At 41.0% G+C, this 21,484-nt stretch overlaps 1 protein-coding gene across 7 annotated transcripts in view; it reads right to left on the bottom strand.

The window, feature by feature from the left end:
• Window positions 1-21,484, bottom strand: part of PI4KA (phosphatidylinositol 4-kinase alpha) — a 96,318-nt gene that overhangs the window by 15,455 nt on the left and 59,379 nt on the right. For all 7 annotated transcript variants that reach the window (XR_013348089.1, XR_013348088.1, XM_077835224.1 and 4 more), the window contains exons 26-44: window positions 20,691-20,772; window positions 19,757-19,840; window positions 19,301-19,390; window positions 17,930-18,049; window positions 15,793-15,885; window positions 15,175-15,331; window positions 14,754-14,881; window positions 13,521-13,679; window positions 13,112-13,263; window positions 11,082-11,189; window positions 10,222-10,349; window positions 10,017-10,136; window positions 9,286-9,365; window positions 8,932-9,125; window positions 8,110-8,200; window positions 7,274-7,441; window positions 6,645-6,698; window positions 5,595-5,715; window positions 5,177-5,306 (exon numbers count right to left, since the gene is read on the bottom strand). Coding sequence is in view for 5 of the 7 variants with exons in the window: in XM_077835224.1 (XP_077691350.1) it covers window positions 5,177-5,306; window positions 5,595-5,715; window positions 6,645-6,698; window positions 7,274-7,441; window positions 8,110-8,200; window positions 8,932-9,125; window positions 9,286-9,365; window positions 10,017-10,136; window positions 10,222-10,349; window positions 11,082-11,189; window positions 13,112-13,263; window positions 13,521-13,679; window positions 14,754-14,881; window positions 15,175-15,331; window positions 15,793-15,885; window positions 17,930-18,049; window positions 19,301-19,390; window positions 19,757-19,840; window positions 20,691-20,772 (2,259 nt within the window). In the remaining 2 variants the exon portion in view is untranslated. The remainder of the gene's footprint in view (window positions 1-5,176; window positions 5,307-5,594; window positions 5,716-6,644; window positions 6,699-7,273; window positions 7,442-8,109; window positions 8,201-8,931; window positions 9,126-9,285; window positions 9,366-10,016; window positions 10,137-10,221; window positions 10,350-11,081; window positions 11,190-13,111; window positions 13,264-13,520; window positions 13,680-14,753; window positions 14,882-15,174; window positions 15,332-15,792; window positions 15,886-17,929; window positions 18,050-19,300; window positions 19,391-19,756; window positions 19,841-20,690; window positions 20,773-21,484) is intronic.

Raw genomic sequence — 21,484 nt, 5'->3', positions numbered from 1 at the left:
TGAAGTCTGACATGTGAAGTTTCCTCAGTGCATGAGGTCATGTGGCCCAGGAGCTGTAGGCAGGCACACGCGGATGATGTTGTGGCTTTCAAGAAAGGCTACAGAGCGAAACCTTTCCCCTAAGAAGGTTAGCCAGAGGGTTCATGGCATCAAGGTCTGCACCCATGAAAGTTATACACTGTGTTGATTGTAATTTGTCCTTTTTTTTCTTTTCAGGCCCAGACGAAAGAACACCTGTCTGATGACAGGGATGCTGTTTTGGACCTGGTCACTAAACGTTCCACAAACTAGCCAATCATCCAGGTAAGGAAATTTCCGAATGGTTAAACGGCACTGGTAAGCCGCTACCACCACTGTTGCACAAGAGTCTCTCAGGGTGCGCACAGCATGGTCCATTTTGTTGGGAGATGGTTTAAGATCCTTTGAGGAGTAAATCTTCTGTTGCATTTTGCAACTCCTTTGGAATGCCAGAAGACTGCAGCCAGGAAGAGCGCCTAATGGAAATCACAGTGGCCACTGACCATGAATTCATATCAGCAACGTCAACAGCTGCTTGAAGGAATGTTCAGGCTGTGAAGTGACCTCAAATTAAGCTTCAAACTGTCCCTTATATTCCTCTGGCAACTTGTCAGCAAACTTAGAAATTGCAGAAAAAAAATGTATTTAGATAAAAGCCCGATAGTTAACCACCCGTTTTTGGAAGAGCAATGATGGAATAAGCCTTTCGACCCTATAAATCCAGTCCCTTGAATTCCTGGTCTTCGGGAGTGGCTTTAGGATGGGACTCACGAGACTACTCATTAGCAGCCATGACCACAAGGAACTGGGAACTGGGTCGGTTAAAAAAATAATCAAAATCTTGTTGAGGGATTTGATATCATCTGTCCATTCCCTTGGCCACAGATGGTATACAGCAGGGCTTCTCAACATTTTTCTTTCTGAGGCCCCCCCTCCCCAATATGACATAAAAACTCCAGGGCCCAGCACAGGGGGAGGGGGTGCTCAGGGCTTCAGTGGGGCACCAGGGCTTCTCTCCCCCTCCGGGATGCCGGGGCTCTGAGCTTTCTGCCCTGGGCCCCAGCCAGTCTAATGCTGGCCCTGCTTTGTGGACCCCCTGTTGAGAACGGCTGGTGTAGAGGTTAGGGTCTGTCACAAGGGTTTTCATTGGCTCCAGCAAGGCTTCATTGATGGCCAAGGCAACCCTTCCCGGGGCAGGAGTCTGTAAAATACCACAGAGTGTGCGTGGGTTTTCCTTACACAAGTACCACCTGCACTACTACGGAAGTAACTACCCTCCTCCCGAGTCCTGGAAGATCTTACAGTCCTCTGGCAGGGAGACGCTGACTCTGAAATAGCTTCTTCATCTGGAGAGGATGATGAAATATGGAGGGAGAACATCCAGAGGTTCTTCTATTATTTCTCCTTCCTCTATAGGGTCTAGTACAGTGGGTAGAGGGATGGTAGCAATATTCTGGGGAGAGGTTTCCTGCACGGGGGAAGTCTCCTCCTCCCCCAGTGCGGAGTCCAAAGAATAAGTGTAGATTTCTTCAGAATAGGGAGGAGCGGTCCCCACTGGGGTTCGAGGTGGTCTGGGTATGGGTGGCACCTGGGGATCCAACAAAACTTAGGGTTGAGGTGGCTGGAATGCCAACAAAATGATCGGGGCTGGCATAATCGGCCGAAGAGACTGTGCTGTCTTCGGAGGAGTCAGGCGTTCTGAATGAACCACTGTACTGATGATGCTAAGTGCACCGGCAGTGCTGAGGGTGTCAGCAGTACTGATAGGTTTCAGAGTAGCAGCCGTGTTATACTGATGAAACCAAGTGGACCACCAGTGCCTAAGATACCTTAAGCGGAGCAGATTGTAGTAAACGAGGGTCCAGTAGGGGGAGACAGAGAACATCCCTTGCCAACAAGGTGGCCAGCGGACCAGGGGATACCGAAACAAGTAAGTGTTTGTCCGGCAGTGCTGAGATAGACAGGATACGTTGGAATTTTGAAAAGGAACACAGTAAGGGTGAAGACACCAGTCTTAACAGCCCCAGAGGGGCAAGAGTCAATGGTGCCACCTCAGACAGAGCCGGTGGTTGTCTAGATTTGTGGTGGCTTGAACCAGTACCAGAGGACTTACTGGAAGTCTTTTCAGGAGAAGACCTAGATTTTGAGGGCTTATAAGAGGCTAATGGTGAGGGCAAAGGGTGACGTTTCTAACCAGACTTGCACGTCGAATCATGGGCAGCTGGAGGGACGCTCCCCATGGACTCTGAATCTGCTACTTGGCAGTCGGGGCTTGGTTCTGACGCTGGGTGCATCACCTCCTTCATAAAGTGAACTTTGAGGTAGAAAGCCCTCTTTTTCTTTTTTTTTTGTGCTGGTGGGGAAGGAGGTACAAATGGGGCATTCATCTCTCACAAGGCCCTCACCAAGGCAAATCAGGCCACTCTTGTGCCTATCCATAACAGGGAAAACAGCCCTGCACATTGCATGCTGCTTGAAACCTGGGGATATTTTTGTAATAAAGTCCATTAGGGTACCTATACCCAACACTATAACTGAACTACTGAATGCATCTGATGAAGTGAGCTGTAGCTCACGAAAGCTTATGCTCAAATAAATTTGTTAGTCTCTAAGGTGCCACAAGTATTCCTTTTCTTTTTGCGGATACAGACTAACACAGCTGCTACTCTGAAATATGTACACTATAGGAATTTTGAAACACTTGCTAACTGAAGCAAATGTTATAGGGAGCCCCAACTCTCACAACAGATGGTGAGAAGGAACTGAGAGGGAGGAAGTGAATATACCCCTTTTATGTCCTCCTCTGAGAGGATGAGGAAAGCAGGGGCTTATGCACCACCTGCTGGCAAAAGTCTCTGACTCAGGTGCACTGGGCGTAGATACACCCGCAGTGGAAGGCATATGTGCACAAGCACTTGAAGGAGAAAAAAGGTCTTTTATTGGCATCGCTTACTCTATAAATGTACTAGAATAAGATATATCCAGCATAAGGACCTTCTTACCAGAATAACTGCATCTGCACTACGGGATTGTAGTGCTTTATCTATATTGCTGTCTAAACCAAGATAGTTAAAGTGATACAAAACCTGTGTGTTGACAGGTCCTAAGCTATGTAAATAGCAAAATAGCATCAAAGGCCTGAATTAAACAAGTTCAGGCTTGTCTACTCAGGGAAATTTACCAGTATAATTATACCCCTTATAGTTCAACCACTATAACTCCTCTTATGGGCATTTGTTCCAGAATAAGAGCACCTTTTTCTGGTTTAGTTTAGACCACTTTCAAAGTGACACACAGGCAAAATGTCTGTGTAATTACATTCCTAATTTGTTCACACAGTTACCACAACTGGAGGTGAAAACTGGATAACTGAAAACAATTATAAATTAGCATGGAAATTTCCCAATTTTTGCACATGCAGTCATAGCAAATGTCTGTGGACATTAGGCATGAAATTGCACACTTAAAATGATGTAGAAGTCAAGCACCTGAAAGGCGTTCTTTATGGTATTCAGCTAGGTGGTACAGTGGGTTACTGCACCAGATTTTCATTTCTGGAGACCAGAGTATAGCACTTAGGACATTCAAATCATTTGAGGTCATATCTTCATTCACATCTGTGCCCTTTACAACCCCTCTCCCCCCACGCGATCCATAACATTATCTGAACTCTTTGCTTAAGAGGTGCCTGGAATGGAGTAGAAGATGGAAGTGCCTGCAAAACACCTACCTGGTTAAAGCCAGTGCTATTAAGCTATTTACTCATAACTTTAAAACAATAAAAATGAGTGGGACATTCACTCAGGCACCAAAGCTTTCAGGAGCTAAGACAGAAATGGCCCCTTTAAGCCATCCCAACGTATCCAACCTTTCAACACACACAAAAAAGTCTCCTAATGTCTGGTGACTCCTGCGACAGCTGTACCACTTGGCCTGAACTTCCTGTATTAACAAATGTTAATGTTGGTTAACAATTAGCAACATTTTAAAAAGTAAAACCAATTCATTTACAGGGAAGATACTCTGCATTACTTTTGCTATTTTCTATGTCAGAGAATGTTTTAAAATGTTTAACAAAAGCACACGCTTAGGTTACGAGCTTGCGTGCTGAGCCACTGCCATCCTCTGGCAAACTTTAAAAAAAAGTTACATTAGGTACTTTTGCTGCACTTCCTTCCTATTGTTACTATTGGTTTCCAGAACCTCTGTGAACAGAAGCTTCACGTTCATTAAGTGATAACAAAATCCAGTGTGAGACATCACAATCTATCTCCATTAAAGATGGTCTGCTGCTCCAGAAACAACGAATTATAACAGCACTTTATGAGTAAGACAGAACACGTCAAGGCTACGTATTCAGGATAAAGCTTCTATTTACAGTGCACATAGAAATGCCTTTGTGAAGAGAGACATTTTCACGGAGATTTTAGTAAAATATAACGTGTATCATTTGCTGGAGCACATCTGTGGTTCTTTAAATCCAAAACAAAATGTTTCCAGCAAGTTGTAATTTGCAGAAAATAATGGAAAACCCTGACATACCTACATACTCCAGTGCTGCTTTTCCTGCGTGAAGTGACTTTCCTGCTAACTTTCCAGAAGAATGCCTCTAACCTATCCAAATGCCCATTTTAATGAGGCAGGTGACACTAACTAGGCCTGTGGGACTGGTTCTACTGGCGCAAAAGCATCAGTTGTTTTACCATTTTCATTCCTGCCTAGCTGCACTTTCCTATGCAACGTCATTCTACCAACACTGAACTCCCAGTGCTTGCTTGCAAAACAAAGATAAATCAGATTAATTTAAAACCAAAGTTCAATCTATCACCATTTCTTTATGGCCCAAACTGCAATGCATATTTCAGATGGTGGGATCAGTAAAACAGTCACTGCTCACTTACAGTTTACCCAGGTCTGACTAGATACTGATCTATAGAAATATAAAGCAAAACAAGCTTTTGTATCTCACTAGCACAGATCCATAATCTGCTGGGAAAATGTATTTAGCTTTTGATACACCAGTATTTTTTTTTTTAAATCTTTCTGGGAATTCATGGTCTCAGATCCCATGCAAAGCAAAACTTCCTATTCAGGACAACAGTTATTTGCAGAATAGGGAGCTATACAACGGCTCATTCTCCCGAACTCCCACACTTACTTGATGATGGCTGAAACATTGGTGATTTTATTAAAGAAATCAAATTCCCGTTGGTAGAACTCCTTGGCTGGCCCAGATAATGAACTGGTCATCTCTTCTACTAGCTGCTCCAGCAGTTCCCCGATGTCAGCTGCATATGTAACCAAAAGAAGCAAGCCTGAATAAAATCTTGGGCACCTACCCAGAAAGACAGAACTAATAAGAGGGAAAAAGGGAGATTTTCCTTTGAATCACAGACACAAGCATGCATGGACCTACTTCATGGAATTCCACAAGGAAAAACCCCTCAACAAAATGGGTCTTATCTGCACAAATAGAAGGTTCATAACTTCAGAGGAAAAAAAAGATGAGGGGATTCAATCTGTGAAATAAGGAATAGGAGAGATTAGGCTAATGGGCCCAAGCATGCAGTACTCACGATCTTTCTGATGTCCCTCTTCATCCAGGAAGATATTGGTTTTCATGTTCCAGATAAACTGGTGAGCCAAAAGCTGGGATTTGGCAGCCGCCCACAGGATGTATTCCCTGACATAGCCCATCTGTAACAGTACAAATTCACCATCACCCAGAAGACTAGTGCCACAACTTAATCCCATCAGCACCAGTGGCTAACCTTCACATCTGAATATATTTAAAGTCTGGAAAGAGAAGACAATGGCGATGTCTTTGAGTGCTTTTCTAGGAACATGAAAGGTGGCACCATGATCTGAAGGACGGGGCACTGCACTAGGAGTCAGGAAGCCTAGATTCTACTCTTGGCTCTGTCACTGACCTGTTTTTTTGGAAGAGTCATTTCAATCTCTGTGCCTGTTTCCCTTCCTCCGTTCAGGAGAGGGGTTAACTCAGTCCCTTCTAAAGTGCTTTCTGTGGCTTGAGTCTTACGACTTCAGTGGGCAAGACTTCCTGATACGATGCATTAATGCAAAGCACAGCACAATCAATGACAATAGGGCATCTGGACCCACTGGCACTAAACTTGGAGAACAACTACACATGGTCACCGAAACTACTGGTTTAAGGACATTGCATGGACCAAACTATGAATAGTTTGTGGGTGGATGGGAATGCTTGCCTTCCTGGGTCTACCATGGAGCTCCGACATGAACAGGATATGACCTAGTATCTATGTAGTGCATCTGTGTACATATCACTTTGCAATGGAACAGAAGACTGCATTTTTTTAAACCTCTAGCTCCTCTCTGTTGTTCGTAATAGCTATTGACAGCTACATGCAGGGGTACAGAAAGCTTGCTCATGCAGACTCCACAGATTCTATGATGGGTTAGCGATACAAAAGAGCCTCACATCTATTGAGGGCTACTTATAAGTTTCATATACATGAGCTAAGCAGATTAAACAGGTGCCTCTGAAACAAACACACCTGTCTCTTAATTCAGAGCTAATAAAACGTCTTTTGAAAACATTCTGAACAAAATGTCTGGATCATGCAGTATTTATATGCTCTCACCTTATCGTAGCGAAGGGCTTGCACAATCTGTGGAATGTAAAATAAAATGGCATCCTAGAAAAAAGGAGAAATCAGTTAGTTTTTTGCCAGTGTCAAGGAAAAAAATGTTTTTTTAAAAATGCATTGGCATCAGGAATTTCATTCTTCATTCAACTGAAAGTGCGTGCCCATTTCCATCTGCCCACACAGCTCCGGCAGAAATGCTATTAACAGGGCTGATGAACACTTAGTATTTTACAGACGCTTGTAACTACTCTGACAAGTATTCAAAAACCCCAGCTTTACACAGTTCCAGAAACACCTTTCACTGAAAGAAAGCAGTTTTACTCATAGGAGCAGTTTGAGACACACAGAGTCTTTAAAGAAGCAGACCAAGTACTCCAGCACAGAACAATGACTGACAGCAAACACATTGCAAAACAACTGAACCAAGATTATATAGGACAATCAATGCTCATTTCCAAATGCAGCTTCATCTACTTTATCTTCCCAATATAATGAGTTAATTTAACAAATTTCTTTTATTTCTTCACACTAATGAAATTAAGACATGTGGGCATAAAAACCCAAGGTCCTAATTGAGCATGAGTGTGTTCTCTCCAGATCTCTCCTGGAACATAGTCTCTTACCGGAGGGAAGGACCGCAGGACTTTAACTCCATACTGAGCTGTTAGAGGATGAGGTGGGTACATGCTTGAAAAATAGGAAAGGCCAGTAGGTGGATCTGTTGGTGCCCAGCACAGAACATGGCTGAGCTCAGGTGCATCTGCATCAATTGTGTGCCATGTAACCAAGTACTGTAAGCAGAACAAGGAGCAGTATGAATTTACAGGCCCAAAATAATTTCTGGTGCAACACACACTAGGGATAAATTTGGCTCGCAATGTATAATTATAAACCCATAACCTAGCCTGCTACAATAGAGAAAAAAAGTGATGCATGAATCTATTTGTGCAAATTAAATGTTCTACATCTTTAGATGCTGTATTAAACAGTATAAGACATTTAATTTTCAGGCACAAACATGGTACCATTTAACCACTAACTGGTCTCAGGTTGAAAATCACCAGGTGCAGTAATTTACACATATTGAACTGGAGTTCAGGTCAACAAAAGCACTGATACAGCTGTCTAATCAAATCTCCACCGCCGCACTGTAGCTGGTCCACTGGCTATATCACTTATGAATGAATTTTAGTGTATTGTGGGGAGTTTCATACACATTGGGGAACATACTTTGTAACAAGATCTGAGCACAACTCAGCAACCACATAACCTTGTTTCCGTAACCCTCATCTGCACATCCTATTTCCCTACCTATGGCTGCAGCTCTCATTTGCTGAATCATATTCACAATTACAATGTGAGTTTTTCAGAGTAAGGACTGTGTGTTTCTGTATGTCTGTGCAGATCTTAGCAGAATTTGGGCACTGTTGTAATATAAATTACTCTTAAAATTAATTACCTTTATTGCTTCAGGTACATCACTAACAGCTCCTGGGTCCAGCCGAACCAGGCGAGTCACTTCTGTTCCAATAGCTTCAGTGTTTTTAAATCTAAGCGTAACCAGGAACGTGTATGTGTTAGTAGATCAAGGTGAGCTTCAATTCTCACTTCTATTTGTGTGAAGAGAACAGTTAGAAACAGGAACACACATGCTTTAACAGAAATACCCCAAATAAAATCCATGTACAATAAGAGACAAACATGCTGGCAAAACTTACAAGTTGGTCGGAAACATCTAACCTCATTCTGCTAGTGTTTCTCTTCATACCACTAGTTGGCTCAGCCAGTTACAAACTTCCTGGATGAAGAATTCTCTGTGGAACTATGGAAGCCTGTCTCCACAGCTTTGCTTGTATTGCAAGAGGCAAAGTACTTCCTTTTCCTTCAGGGGCTAAGCTAGCTACTTCTGTTGTCTTACTTGTTTTAAGGCTCAAACCAATTTAAGGCTAGAACACTCTTTTCAAAGAGCTTTCTAATACACTTAACTCTATGCCCACTGGCCAGTGAAACAGTGTGAAGTTGGTTTAGTTGGAATGGTCTTCAAACATTACATCTGGGCTTTATGGTAAAAGAATTGAACTCAGGCTCCATTAAAGCCTCCAAATTACTACTGAAATGGGTTACAATTTTCAGTAGATTAATTCTTATTGTTTAATGGTCTCAGCCAGCAGTGCAGGGATGCAAGAGGGTTAAGGAGATGGTAAATGTGAATGCTTGCCTTGAGTATTTACTATGCAGCAGACGGAATTATATTGGTTCTTTGTTTTGAGTTGCATCTCACCTGGTAGGCAGTTGCACAGCAAGATGAGGGGAAATGTTCCAAGCCAAATTCACATTATCCTTCCACTGTTTCTCAGTTAGAGTGATGTACTTAGATCTCCAATTTGCCACGGTGTTCTCTGCAGTTTGATCCAACTCCAGTTCAGGGGAGGAGAGCGGGTTGTACCAGGTGATCAAACGCTCAATCTCAGTAGCCTGAGGACAACACGAAAACAAATTGCTTTCTGGACGTAGATAAAACATTCCAGGTTTTTCTCAAATGCTAGTCTAGTCTAGTCTATTTGTACTGCAACAACTACAAAATGTTATAAATCCACTTCACATCCATGCTCTTGTGAAACAAAGGATGACCTACCAGCAACGAGAGCAGCAGTGTCCTCCGTTTCATGTAGTACTTGTGTAGCTGGGTACCTCTGTTAGTCTTCTTAGACATCCCTTGAGAAGAGGGAGAAAATGCAATCAGTTGCTTTTCTACAAATACATTAAATGCAGCTTTCAAATTGTCCCCTTACTGTCAATCTCAGCAGACAGGAGGAGGACTGAAATGGCATGGAATGCTCCTAAGACGAGACTGAGTACACTGGCAGGGTGATGGGAGGAAGCAGTTCTTATTCTATGAATATGCCAAGTACTTAAGTCTACAGGACTATCAATCTGGCACCTTCACCAGCATTACACTTACTTTAATAACTTATAAAAATAATAACCTGCAGCCTGCAACTGTACAAACGTACATCAGGCACCTCACAAGCTCATGTCCACTTTGCTGTCCAAGAGCTCTGGCACATGGATGAAGAATAAGCAATTTCCTCTCAGGAATTTAAGCTACCATAGCCCCTGGTCTTACATTATCTGCATTATACAACTAAATGGTCTGGAAGAAAAAAAATTTGCTAGTTTCAAAACCTTGCTCTTTTCTCTGAGTGAGGCACGTCTTTCCTCAGCCTTTTGCAATAACAGTCAAGTGTAACATCAGTAAAACCTGAGCCAAAATGTTAACGGCAAATATTGGCCTTAAATGACTTTGAATGGAAGTGTATTTTATCGTCAGACAAGTAGCTAGTCTGGACAATTAAAGAAAGAGACCTGATTTTTTGGAGATGGTTGACATGCCACTGGACAACGGGTAAGTATTTATCCATCCCTGTGTGGCCTGCTGCCGAGATCCAATGGTGATATCCAGGTTACTCCGGGTGTCTTGATTATCTAAAATAAAACAAAATGTTTAGAGGCAGAACCAAATAATCAAAGAAACAAAAAGGGTTTTTGAGACTGCACATAAGGAACTCACCAGGAGGCACCAGCTGGCTGGCTGTTAAGTACTTCTTATCGGAGAACATGGCAGTCCAAAACTTGATCAATATGCTGATATCCTCACGTAGCCTCTTCTCCCCTTGTGTGGGGAATTTTGGGGGATAACTTAAAAATATATATGTAAATAATTATAACGCAAGATACTAAAAGAAGCTTTATGTTTTTATTTTAGACCGGGGTAATGAGTGAGCACAGTTTAAGTCTCATTGTGTTTTATCCTTACACCTTGAATCTATTGCACTGGGATGTGCAGCCTTCCTATCAACTTCTGAAGAGTGAAAAAGCAGCCTCTTGGTGTCTATGAATAATGTAGAATTAAAAACTTTGATATACTTCTCGACATCCTAACACTGTCATATGCTGCTATCACTTATATTACTTTAGATTGCACCCAGGCCAGATACTAAAAGGGAACATATGCCCACATATTGTGTAGGGGTACATTTTCAGCCACACACTCTCAATGGCTTTCACAGGAATTTCATGTCTAAAATCCTTTGAAACACTTAAAAAATTTATCCCAGTAGGGTCTGTAATCTTCATAACCAAACAGATTAAAAGAAATTTTGATTTTCCCTAGTAACAAGGTACAAAGCACATCAAACCATTAATTCCTTTTTGACTTCTTGGAGTATATATAATGAACAGCATAGAAGCACAGGTGAAATGGGAAGTGGCTTTTTTATATTAATAGATAAACAGAGAAAAGAATTAAGTCAAATATCAGAATAAAAACAGCTCCTATTGTGAAGTATTCTTTGAGGTTTAAAAAAAAAAAGATCCAAAAAACCCCCCACACTTTTCTTGGGGAATTGGTGAAAAGAAAATAAACAGTACCTGAAGTAATCAAAGGCAGTAGAATAAATCTTCTCTCTCAAGACATTGCGAATGGTTGCATTTGGAACGACATCAGCATGCAGCAGAAACAACCCGAGTGTCAGCAACCTAAAGTTCAATATATACAGAGCATGTGAAGAGAACCCTTGCACTCTAAATTGCTAAGAACATAAGAACGGCCATACTGGGTCAGACCAAAGGTCCATCTAGCCCAGTATCCTGTCTTCCAACAGTGGCCAATGCCAGGTGCCCCAGAGGGAATGAACAGAACAGGCAAGCACAAAGTGATCCATTCCTTATTGCCCATTCCCAGCTTCTGGCAAACAGAGGCTAGGGACACCATCCCTGGCAATCCTGGCTAATAGCCATTGATGGACCTATTCTCCATGAACTTATCTAGCTCTTTTTTAACTCTCTTGTAGTCTTGGCGTTCACAACATCCTCTGGCAAGGAGTTCCACAGGGTGACTGTGCGTTGTGTGAAAAAATACTTCCTTTTGTTTATTTTAAATATGCTGCCTATTAATTTCATTTGGTGACCCCTAGTTCTTGTGTTATGAGGAGGAGTAAAAAACAGTTCCTTATTTACTTTCTCCACACCAATCATGATTTTATAGACCTCTCTCATATCCCCCCTTAATCATCTCCTTGCCAAGCTGAAAAGTCCCAGTCTTATTAATCTCTCCTCATATGGCAGCCATTCCATACCCCTATTATTTTTGTTGCCCTTTTCTGAACCTTTTTCAATTCCAATATATCTTTTTTGAGATGGGGCAACCATAGGGTGACCAGATAGCAACTGTGAAAAAACAGGACAGGGGGTAGAGGGTAATATAAGCGCCTATATAAGAAAAAGTCCCAAAAAACGGGACTGTCCCTTTAAAAACGGGACGTCTGGTCACCCTAGGCAACCACATCTGCGTGTTGTATTCAAGATGTGGGCGTCTCATGGATTTATATAGAGGCAATATGATATTTTCAGTCTTATTATTTACCCCTTTCTTAATGATTCCCAACATTCTGTTCGCTTTTTTAACTGCCGCTGTACATGGAGTGGATGTCGGACCATACTAATAACCATGGCTCTGCCCAAGCCAAACACGAACAGATTTTTTTAAGCAAAAGATGGACTATGTCAGGACACAAAGTAAAATAAAACTACATATCATGGGCTGAACAGAAATCTGGTGTATGTGCGTGCAACTCAATTCTCTTCAGAGTTGAGTTGCTTCTACCAGGTCTAGGGATAGTTAGCGCCAAATTCAGACATTACATATTTATCTGTAGAGTACTTCAGAGCAATGCAAATTTGAACTAAAAGAGGGGAAAAAATCCTTATTTTTAAAAAAGCAGAAAACAAAATCATGAAACATTTTCACTCTGCAATGTTTGCCTAGTATCGCACTTCCTTGCCAAGGCATGTGACATACATATTACATAAAGACTGCCAATTTGTTTTGCTGGAATGAAGGCAGCACTAGTCAAAGATCGTGCTTTATTACGTTATCATTCTATTCTCTCATAATTGGAATGTGGTGGTAGGTTTTCGTATTTCACTGGCATTGATGCAGGATGAATTATCTGAAGAGATGGGGGCCAGATCTCTCTCATTCAGACGCTCTGGGCAAACTGCATTTCCTTCATCATCAACCTGAAACTATGGCTGGAAAACAATGGGACATGAAAGTCTTCAAGCTAGTAATCCAGAAAAATGGATACAATGGTTCTACTAGATGATCTCTGGGGTGATGTATGAATTACACCAGAGACTGATGCAAAACTGGTATTTGTGGTAAAAAAAAACTTTCAGAAGTGCCTAGAATGACTTAAGACGCTAAGTCACATTGACTTTTAATGGATTTAGCCTCCTACATGCTTGAGTCACTTTTGAAAATGGGACTTAGATTACTATGTCATTCTTGGCACTTCTGAAAGTTTTATCTTTTGAGATGAAGAACAATTCCTATACTCAGCATTTAGCTCTTTGTCCTCCTACCCCACATTCCTTCTAAGAGAACAAATATCACTCACTTGAAGCGGGGTCCAATAGCTGCCACGTGTCGGTTCAAACTGCTCTTTGCCCCTCCAATATTCAGAGACAGGGATCGCTGTAGCAGGCTGGAGAAGATCTCGACCTGATCAGAACTACAGTACTTGGCTATTTCAAATCTCTGCACCAGAAACTGAGGAAACAAAAAAAACAAAGGAAAATGTAGCTCAACAAAACCAGAACCTTGCATTTCTCCCATTCTTATGCACCTCTGCAAACATGAAAACATCACCCTACACTAGGCACAAAAGTACTACAACCATGAACAGTGCTACTGGTCCAAAAACAGAAGTCCAAAGGCACAGAGCAGCTCAGTCTTGGCGCCTGTTGCCTGCATCCTCCCATCCCATCATTATCTTAAGTGTAACAATGCAGAAAGGGGGTACTTGCATCTATCCAGATGTAATGTGGTGTGACCTCTGGAGGGCAAGGCCTTGGCTGACTCTCTTCTGAAGCAGCTAATGGATCTGCTTCTTTCTGCTCAGTAGAAAACAGGCCAAATTTCTGCTCCACTGTCATTTGCCAGGCTCCTGCCATTTCTCGCATGAACTGTGAAAATAAAGATTAGTGTTTGTTGCTCCAAATGCGTTAACTTGTTTGCAGGACCTAACCTCCTTCTTTATATTAGCATGGAGCACACTAGTTCTGAACACCCCACCATATCTGAAACTTTGAAACTCATCAGAAAGGTCTGGGGCTAATCATCACCGTGACTAAGCCTACTTCTCCATTTCAGCATAACTCCCTGCACATATTGGGAACTTCTCCCTAAATTACCTGAGAGAAAGTGCTGGTTTTCTGTCACTGTAGCCATTTCAACATGCAGTGGTTTCAGCCACTACACCGCAGCAGTTACCACATCATTATTGCTAGATTTAGTCACATTTCAGGAAGTACAGCTGTTTAGCCCATTACAGGACAATAATAGTTCTAACACACATAGCTCGTCATTCAGGGTATTAATGCCAGAAACTAAATGGCATTGCTAGCCAAATTCCTTTCATTCCTTAGAAGAGGTGTCCTGGCAAAGCAGGAAAAAGAAAAATTCAGGCCTGGTATGTACAAAAGTTGTACCAGTTTGTACAACCGTTTTGCACTGATTTAGCAGACACTTTTATTTCAGTTTAAACCAGATTTATTTAAGCTAAACTGAAATCAGATACTTTGAAACCAAAATAAGAGTGTTCATACTGGGGTTTGCAACAGTTTAATTACATTGGTTTAAAAACCTAATTAAATTAAACTGGTGCGACTTGTGTGTGCAGATATGACGTGAGCCTGAAGGTATATATCTCGAGCCCATAATTAATGCTATATAAGGGAAAATTTCCAGCACTTATGGCTTAATCATCCATGTATTCTGAAAGTGATAAAGCTTCTCAATTGAACTGGCTGAAAGTACAGCAGGCGATGTGTAAATAAAATCCACGTCCAGCAGTACAGCCAGAGAGTGAGATTATCCACATGATAACACCAACTCATTAGCACACTGAGAAATCTTGACTCAAGAGATCAACAGTTGTTTTTAACATGCCTATTTTGCATGGATTTATTCTAAATGAGATTTCACTCCTCTCTTTTTTTCTTGAAGAAAAACCTGAATCACTGACTGAAGCTCCCTACCGGTACTTCTATTCCATTCTTAGCAGCAAGTAGCCACTCCCAGCAAGCAATTGCTGTTTCCATGCCATGTTCAGTGAACATTCGCAGGGGGCCCCAGCACAAGTGATGCAGGAGCTGAGGGTCACAGTCTGAAAAAACAAACAAACAAACATTCATACAGCTTTCTTTAACAGAGAAAATAGGAAAAAGTTTTCAAGTCAGCAGGAAATTGGTCTGCACAATTTGTGACAATCAACTCCAAACAAATAACGTCTAGCTGTGACTTCAAGAGGTTTTCCCTGAATTAAGTTTACTGGATAGAACACCATTCTGCTTCAGTTTATACTCACTGAATTTGTGTATAAAGCATCTATAATTGTAATTTAGTGCTAAGAGCATCAGCACTCAGAAGTACAAAACAAAGTTCCATTTGTTTTATTACCTTTGCTACTTATTAGCATTGCAGTCAACATAAACATGGCCTGGGTGTAGACTTGAGGCTGGCCTGGTTCTAGTGCATCATTTAGTTGCTTGATCATCAGTTTATTCAGGTCAGATACCCGACCTGTAGCATTTGAGAAATGAATCATTCCAGCCACCTGTAAAACATATTTCTTTGGTCAGTGGTGATGAGAAAAATCTCTACATGGCTGACTTTTTTTTTTTTTTTTAAACTGTTTGGCACATGCTAGAATCTGGGAGTATTCACAACTCAGCATGGAGATCCAATGCAGGCCTTGTGATATTTTCTTGATACTACATTTTGCTAACATTACTGAGTAAACACAAAGAAGAACAAGGGTTTTATTTGCAACTGAAATATAAAAAAATCTTTACAAGACCAGAAGTGAAATGATCTCCTCAATGAATTGTGTGTATTATGCCCTAAAACTAGAAAAGATAATGTTCATTACAGCCCTTGTTTAGATGTACAGGATGATGCCTCTTTGCTATTATAGCTGCATTCTACTTAATCCTCCATTTGAAAGCAAGTACAAGTGAGAAAAGCAACATGGCCAATTGGGGAACTCCATGAGTTCAGGAAAAATTCTATAGTTACCTCTCCTGCGTAGCGATTGCGCAAGTTAAGAGAAGACATAAAGTTGGAGTAATCTTTCTTTACACAGGCTGGTCTTTCAGTTAGCTGGGTTGCCTATAAACAACAGTTGTAATGGTTATCAACTGTTAATATACAAATATTGTGTTATCCATATACACTGTCTGGACTTTTAAACAGATCATCCATTCAGTACCAAAAACTGAGAACACTAACAACTGGATTACCACCATGGCTACCAGAACAGTATCAAAGAGCATATAGGTTGATCTCCCTAATACTGCGTCATGCTGGTGTTAATGAGGAAATAAAGGAATCGGTTGTGACAAAGCTCCTTCCCCAATACCTGCAGCCACACAGGGCTTCGCTGGATCAGGAGTTCAGGTATAGGTAGTGCCCTACCAAATTCAGAGCTATGAAAAACGCGTCATGGAATGTGAAATCTGGTCTCCCCCCACATGAAATCTGGTCTTTTGTGTGCTTTTACCCTGTACTATACAGATTTCATACCATGCCACCCTTACTTCTGCGCTGCTGCCTTCAGAGCTGTGTGGCCGGAGAGTGGTGCCTGCTGACTGAGGGCCCAGCTCTGCATGCAGCAGCTCGACCTTCAGGGCTGGGCTCCCGGCCAGCAGCCGCCGCTCTCCAGCTACCCTGCTCTGAAGGCTGCACTACCACCAGCAGCAGTGTAGAAATAAGGGTAGCAATACCGTGCCCCCCCCCATAACCTTGTGACACCCCCCCCCCAACTCCTTTTGGGGTCAGGACCCCTACAATTACAACACTGTGAAATTTCAGATTTAAATAGCTAAAATCATGACCTTTACGATTTTTAAAATCCTATGACCGTGAAATTGACCAAAATGGACCGTGAATTTGGCAGGGCCCTAGGTATAGGGAACAGCAGCCTCCATGAGGCTGTGACTCCTATTCTAATGAATAGCGTCAAAGAGGGGGAAAGGGGCAAGGAGCATGCAGAACCATGGCTGAGCCCTCCTCATGTGCCAGCTTGCAGAGCTGTCTAGGTGCAAAGGAGGGAGCATTCTGCCTCTGACAATAGACGGTCATGCACTCACCATCCGCCTACCCCTTTGCATAACATAAGGGCTCCTGAGAAATATGACTCCGAGTCACTACTCTGTTTGGGATCTCCTGGGGTAGCACATCTATGCCCCAAACTCAGGACAAGTCTTGATACAGCCAAAATTTCAGAACTACTTGTATTGCAATTTCAAAACAAATAAGCAAAAATACAATTACTTCTCTATATTCCCCTTCTCAAAAGGGCCAAAATTCCTATGGATTACAAATCAGTGTGGATTAGCTAGGTGCAATCAGGCAAGAATCATCTAATTTCTATTTTAAAATCACCACCCTGATATTGAGTCTCAACAGAAAATCCACAAGGCTCAGCAAGAACACTGAAACTCCAGCATTCAGTTAATAACAGTCTTCTGCAGTCCTGCCTAGGGCTTGCTCAGTTCACTGGCAGATAGATAAACTTGTCACAACTATTTGTACTACATACTTCGGATGTCATATTTATGCAATAACCATGGATTTGCTTACAGCAGCGAACCGAGGTCCAAAGTAATAAAACAAGAGATGAGGAAAAAGACAGTCTGCCTTTCTGATTAACAACGAAAGGGTTTTATTTTCATTTTGATGTGCAGGGCCTTAGTCACTCAGATGATCATTAAAAGGAAGACTTTCATCTATTGATTTGAGAAAGTATATTGTCAGAGTATAAACATCTAATGCAGCTTAACAGTACACATGAAGTAGTGTAATGTAACAAAGTCCACATACGTACATGCACACGGGCCTTTTCAGACTCTACAAATAGTTATATAAATAGAAATGCGCTATCACTTAAAAATGACATATGTAATACTAAACCCTTGCTAAAAGTACATCAAAGACTTGAATATACAGTTTTGTGCTTAAAGACACAAGATTTACAGTTTAACTTGTAGTATCTCTTACCTCCCAACCATTCAAAGGAGGAAGAACATGCTTAAAAGACACATTCCTCTTCATTTCAAAACAAGGGATGCTCCAGAATGGACACCTGGTATGTTATTTATGATATGCATGACTTACAGCATATAGGATTACTTTGTTGATGCCCGATACTCACCCCCAGGGTGGTGTTTTGTCTGTTGTAGCCTGCAAAGTGGAGAATGCTTTCTGTAGCCATAGCCAGCCCGGTGTGCTGAGACAAGCCTGACACCCAATTCTGATGTTTATTTAGGTACTCCTACGAGACAAGGAATCAGATTCTTTTGAAGAGCACTGTAATTTTCAAGAGCAGCTAGCTCATTTCAAGTATTACACACATTAAACTACCAAAAGATTTATTATACACACACCTGACAATCTATTTAATTAGGTTGACTCCTTGTTTTCCTTTCTAAACATTGCTCCCTCAGCACTAGGAAAGCAGGACTTTTGTTCCTAAGAGTTCCTAAGACATTAGGCCCTTTTGAAACTCTCATCCTAGAAGCCTAAAATAAAAAGGGATTTTTCTCTCTTTTGTACAGAGGATGAAGCAAACCTAATAGGGATCTAAAGTTTGAAGTAAAGATCGTGATTTTGAAAACCAAGCACAAATGTTCTGCAAAAAGAGGCATTTTAGACTCCATGTAAGATGAAGTGAGATGGAAACACTAACTGTCTTGCTCTGCTAGAATGAAGATTGAAAAACTAGTGTCCACTCTTCTTTTACAGGCGGGAATACAAATGTAACAGGTAGATCTGAAGTACTACAGACTATTCTTGAGCCTCTCCAGAAACTGCCACATCAGTGCTGAGGGAGGAAGAGAGGTAACAGAAAGCAGGTTACTCTAGAAGCTCTAACCTGCACTAAAGATTAACCCCCACCTCCCAGGACAGGGTTAACAGAGATGTTATCCTGCTCCCATGCTACCACGACTCAGCAAAAGGTATTAGCAGCAGGATAAAGTCCTTACTTGCTAAGTCACAAAATTCAGTAGTTTACCATGGTCTTTTAAGTTAGCAAAGGTTCTACTGTATTTGAAAGAGAATTAAAAGTCTGAGAAAACCTCTCTCTAATAGCAAAGCAGCAAAGATGTTGCATTCTGATCACCTGCTGAGAATTTTAAAATGCATGAATTTTTATGCACATTAATCAGAATGTATCACTCGCATAACACTGAATCAGAGAGTAATTAAACCTCCGCAACATTCTGCATTCTTAACATAGAATCAAAGCGGAACAGAATGGCTGAAGTACTGAACATTAATTTGAACAACTTAGCAAAGATATTGTTTGAAGACTACTTCAAAAACAAAATTAAATTGCTACTGATTTTAGTGATGCTTCCATTATTGTGGGGGGCAGGGAAAAATAAGGAATCAGAATAGCCAAAAAGTTACAAAATAAGTATAAATGCATTTAGTCGAATGATATACGGTGATTTCAAGGTAGGTGAACTTTGTACATTTCTGAGGATCATAAATTATTTCTTCACAAATTCAAGTTAGTTACCTGAAGGTGGGACTTTGTGACAGAAGGAGCCCATTTCATTGCTTCTTGAAGAATCATCCCACACCGGGCAGCAAAGTCCTTCACTATACTCTAGGAAAAGTGCATTGATACACCAGTCAGCCAGCCAATAATCCACAAACAGCATTGTGCTTAGTGGCATAGTAAGCAACATTAAGGGCACCAGCCAGAGACAGCTCAAGAGACTTTTAATGGCATTAGGATATTGCAGCCTATTTACAAAAAGTGTGTTCTGGGAGGCAGAAAACTGTTATGCTTTAGTAAGGTGCAATTCTGAAACAGGGAAATTCAGAATGAACTTCAAAATGTCTGGTAGCTAAATTACAGCTCATGAGCCTTACCTTAGAAGGCACCTTCAAAACAAGACTGTTCGGAGTAGCTGACTGAGACAAGTCAATTAAACTGCTTTTGACCACCTCATCAAGAGAAACCACTTACCTCTCTTGATTCATATGTATCAGGGACAGTGATTCTATACGGGGTGTCTGGAATGTCATAGTATGGTTGGTCCTTGTGAATGTCCTAAAATAAAGCATGTTAAAGTCTCAAAAAGAAGCAATTCACCCATGTCTGATTGACTTGTTCATTACAGGCTACACTTTTTGCTTTGTTAAGTCAGTTTGCTAATGACACTATCCATCCCACAAAGCAGACTCTTGCATTTTGGTTTTGTTTTCAACATGACCATAACTATAAACTATCTTATGGTTTAAAACGAAACATGAGAAAATAAATAAAATAGTACTTCTATAGCACTTTTCTTTCTTCAAAACACTTTACATACAATAATGCATTAATCCTAAATTAAAATAATCAAACTGCACACTTCTTACCTCGCATAGGGATTCTGAGTTTTAACTGATTAATAATGTTTGTAACATAACTTATGATCTTTGGATTTAAGGTGATTTCAGAAATGTAAGTTACTATGAAAGGTTTCAGAGTAACAGCCGTGTTAGTCTGTATTCGCAAAAAGAAAAGGAGTACTTGTGGCAACTTAGAGACTAACCAATTTATTTGAGCATAAGCTCAAATAAATTGGTTAGTCTCTAAGGTGCCACAAGTACTCCTTGTCTTTTTACTATGAAAGGTGTCTTTTCTTGGATATTATCAAGCAACTTAAAACTCCAAATAAGCAGATCTTCAGGCAAAATCATTATCAATGTGAAATGAATAATTTAAATCAAAGAAAAAAAAAGGGGGGGGGTAACACTACACCACTTAGCCACTTCATTGTTGAATGATGCATAAGGTATGTTTTGCAAACATGCACCTTCAGTTGTATCTGGTATCTCTGTTCCACTGTTATGAAAACTTTGGTCAATATACATGCACTTTCTATCAGCAATAAAAGGGTTAATAAAGTACTCACCGCACTGAGAGAGAGTGACAGCGTCTGGAGGATATCTAACATGGTCTTGAGCACAGTTCCACTCCACAGTAAATGAGGGAACCTAAAATAAAACAAGTTCACACTGAATAGACAGGTGAAAAAAATTATGCCTTCACCAAAAGGCGCAGAAGATACACACAGAGCAATGTCTCTATGTGTAAACCTATACCAAACATAAGGGATTAAGTTGATCATGGCTCACAACAGATTGGAGTTATCAAAAGCTCTCTTTGAAGGCAGACTCAGAAGGGAGATTTCCAAGGGCACAGAGGCAATCGGGTACACAACTCCCATTGAAAATCAAGGCAATAACGTCAGGCTACATGACTTCAGCTCCGTATCATCCATGTGTGCCAAGGAGGAAAGGAAAGGGAACTAAAGAGTAGATTACCATTTTAACCTACATTTTGTTTTGTTCTTGATTTTCAGTATTTTCTGTAAACACACATACTAAATGCACTACACACTACTGGCCAGCAGAGGGCACCGAAAGCTTAGTTGAATTACACACAGCATGATAAAGCAGAGTATAGTTTTGCATTTATTTAACATTCTGCGATGTGGACCATCTTGTGTGGATACTAGGAAGAGGATTGCAATAGTAACTAAGCAAGGATTTCAAATAGGATGGATTTCAGAACCAGGATAACATTTTAGTAGCCCTCTAGGCCTTTTTTAATCATCAGAAATTTTCATCTTTGCTATGTACAAAATGACTGTTTGACAGAACTGGCAGTCACGAAGTCTAAATGAATGCCCTATACAAATGCATT

This window comes from Eretmochelys imbricata, chromosome 15 (genome assembly GCF_965152235.1).
Source record: "Eretmochelys imbricata isolate rEreImb1 chromosome 15, rEreImb1.hap1, whole genome shotgun sequence".
NCBI classification, from domain to species: Eukaryota; Metazoa; Chordata; order Testudines; family Cheloniidae; genus Eretmochelys; species Eretmochelys imbricata.
Note: the sequence above shows the minus strand (reverse complement) of the source record. Positions and strands in the feature narration are given on the sequence as shown.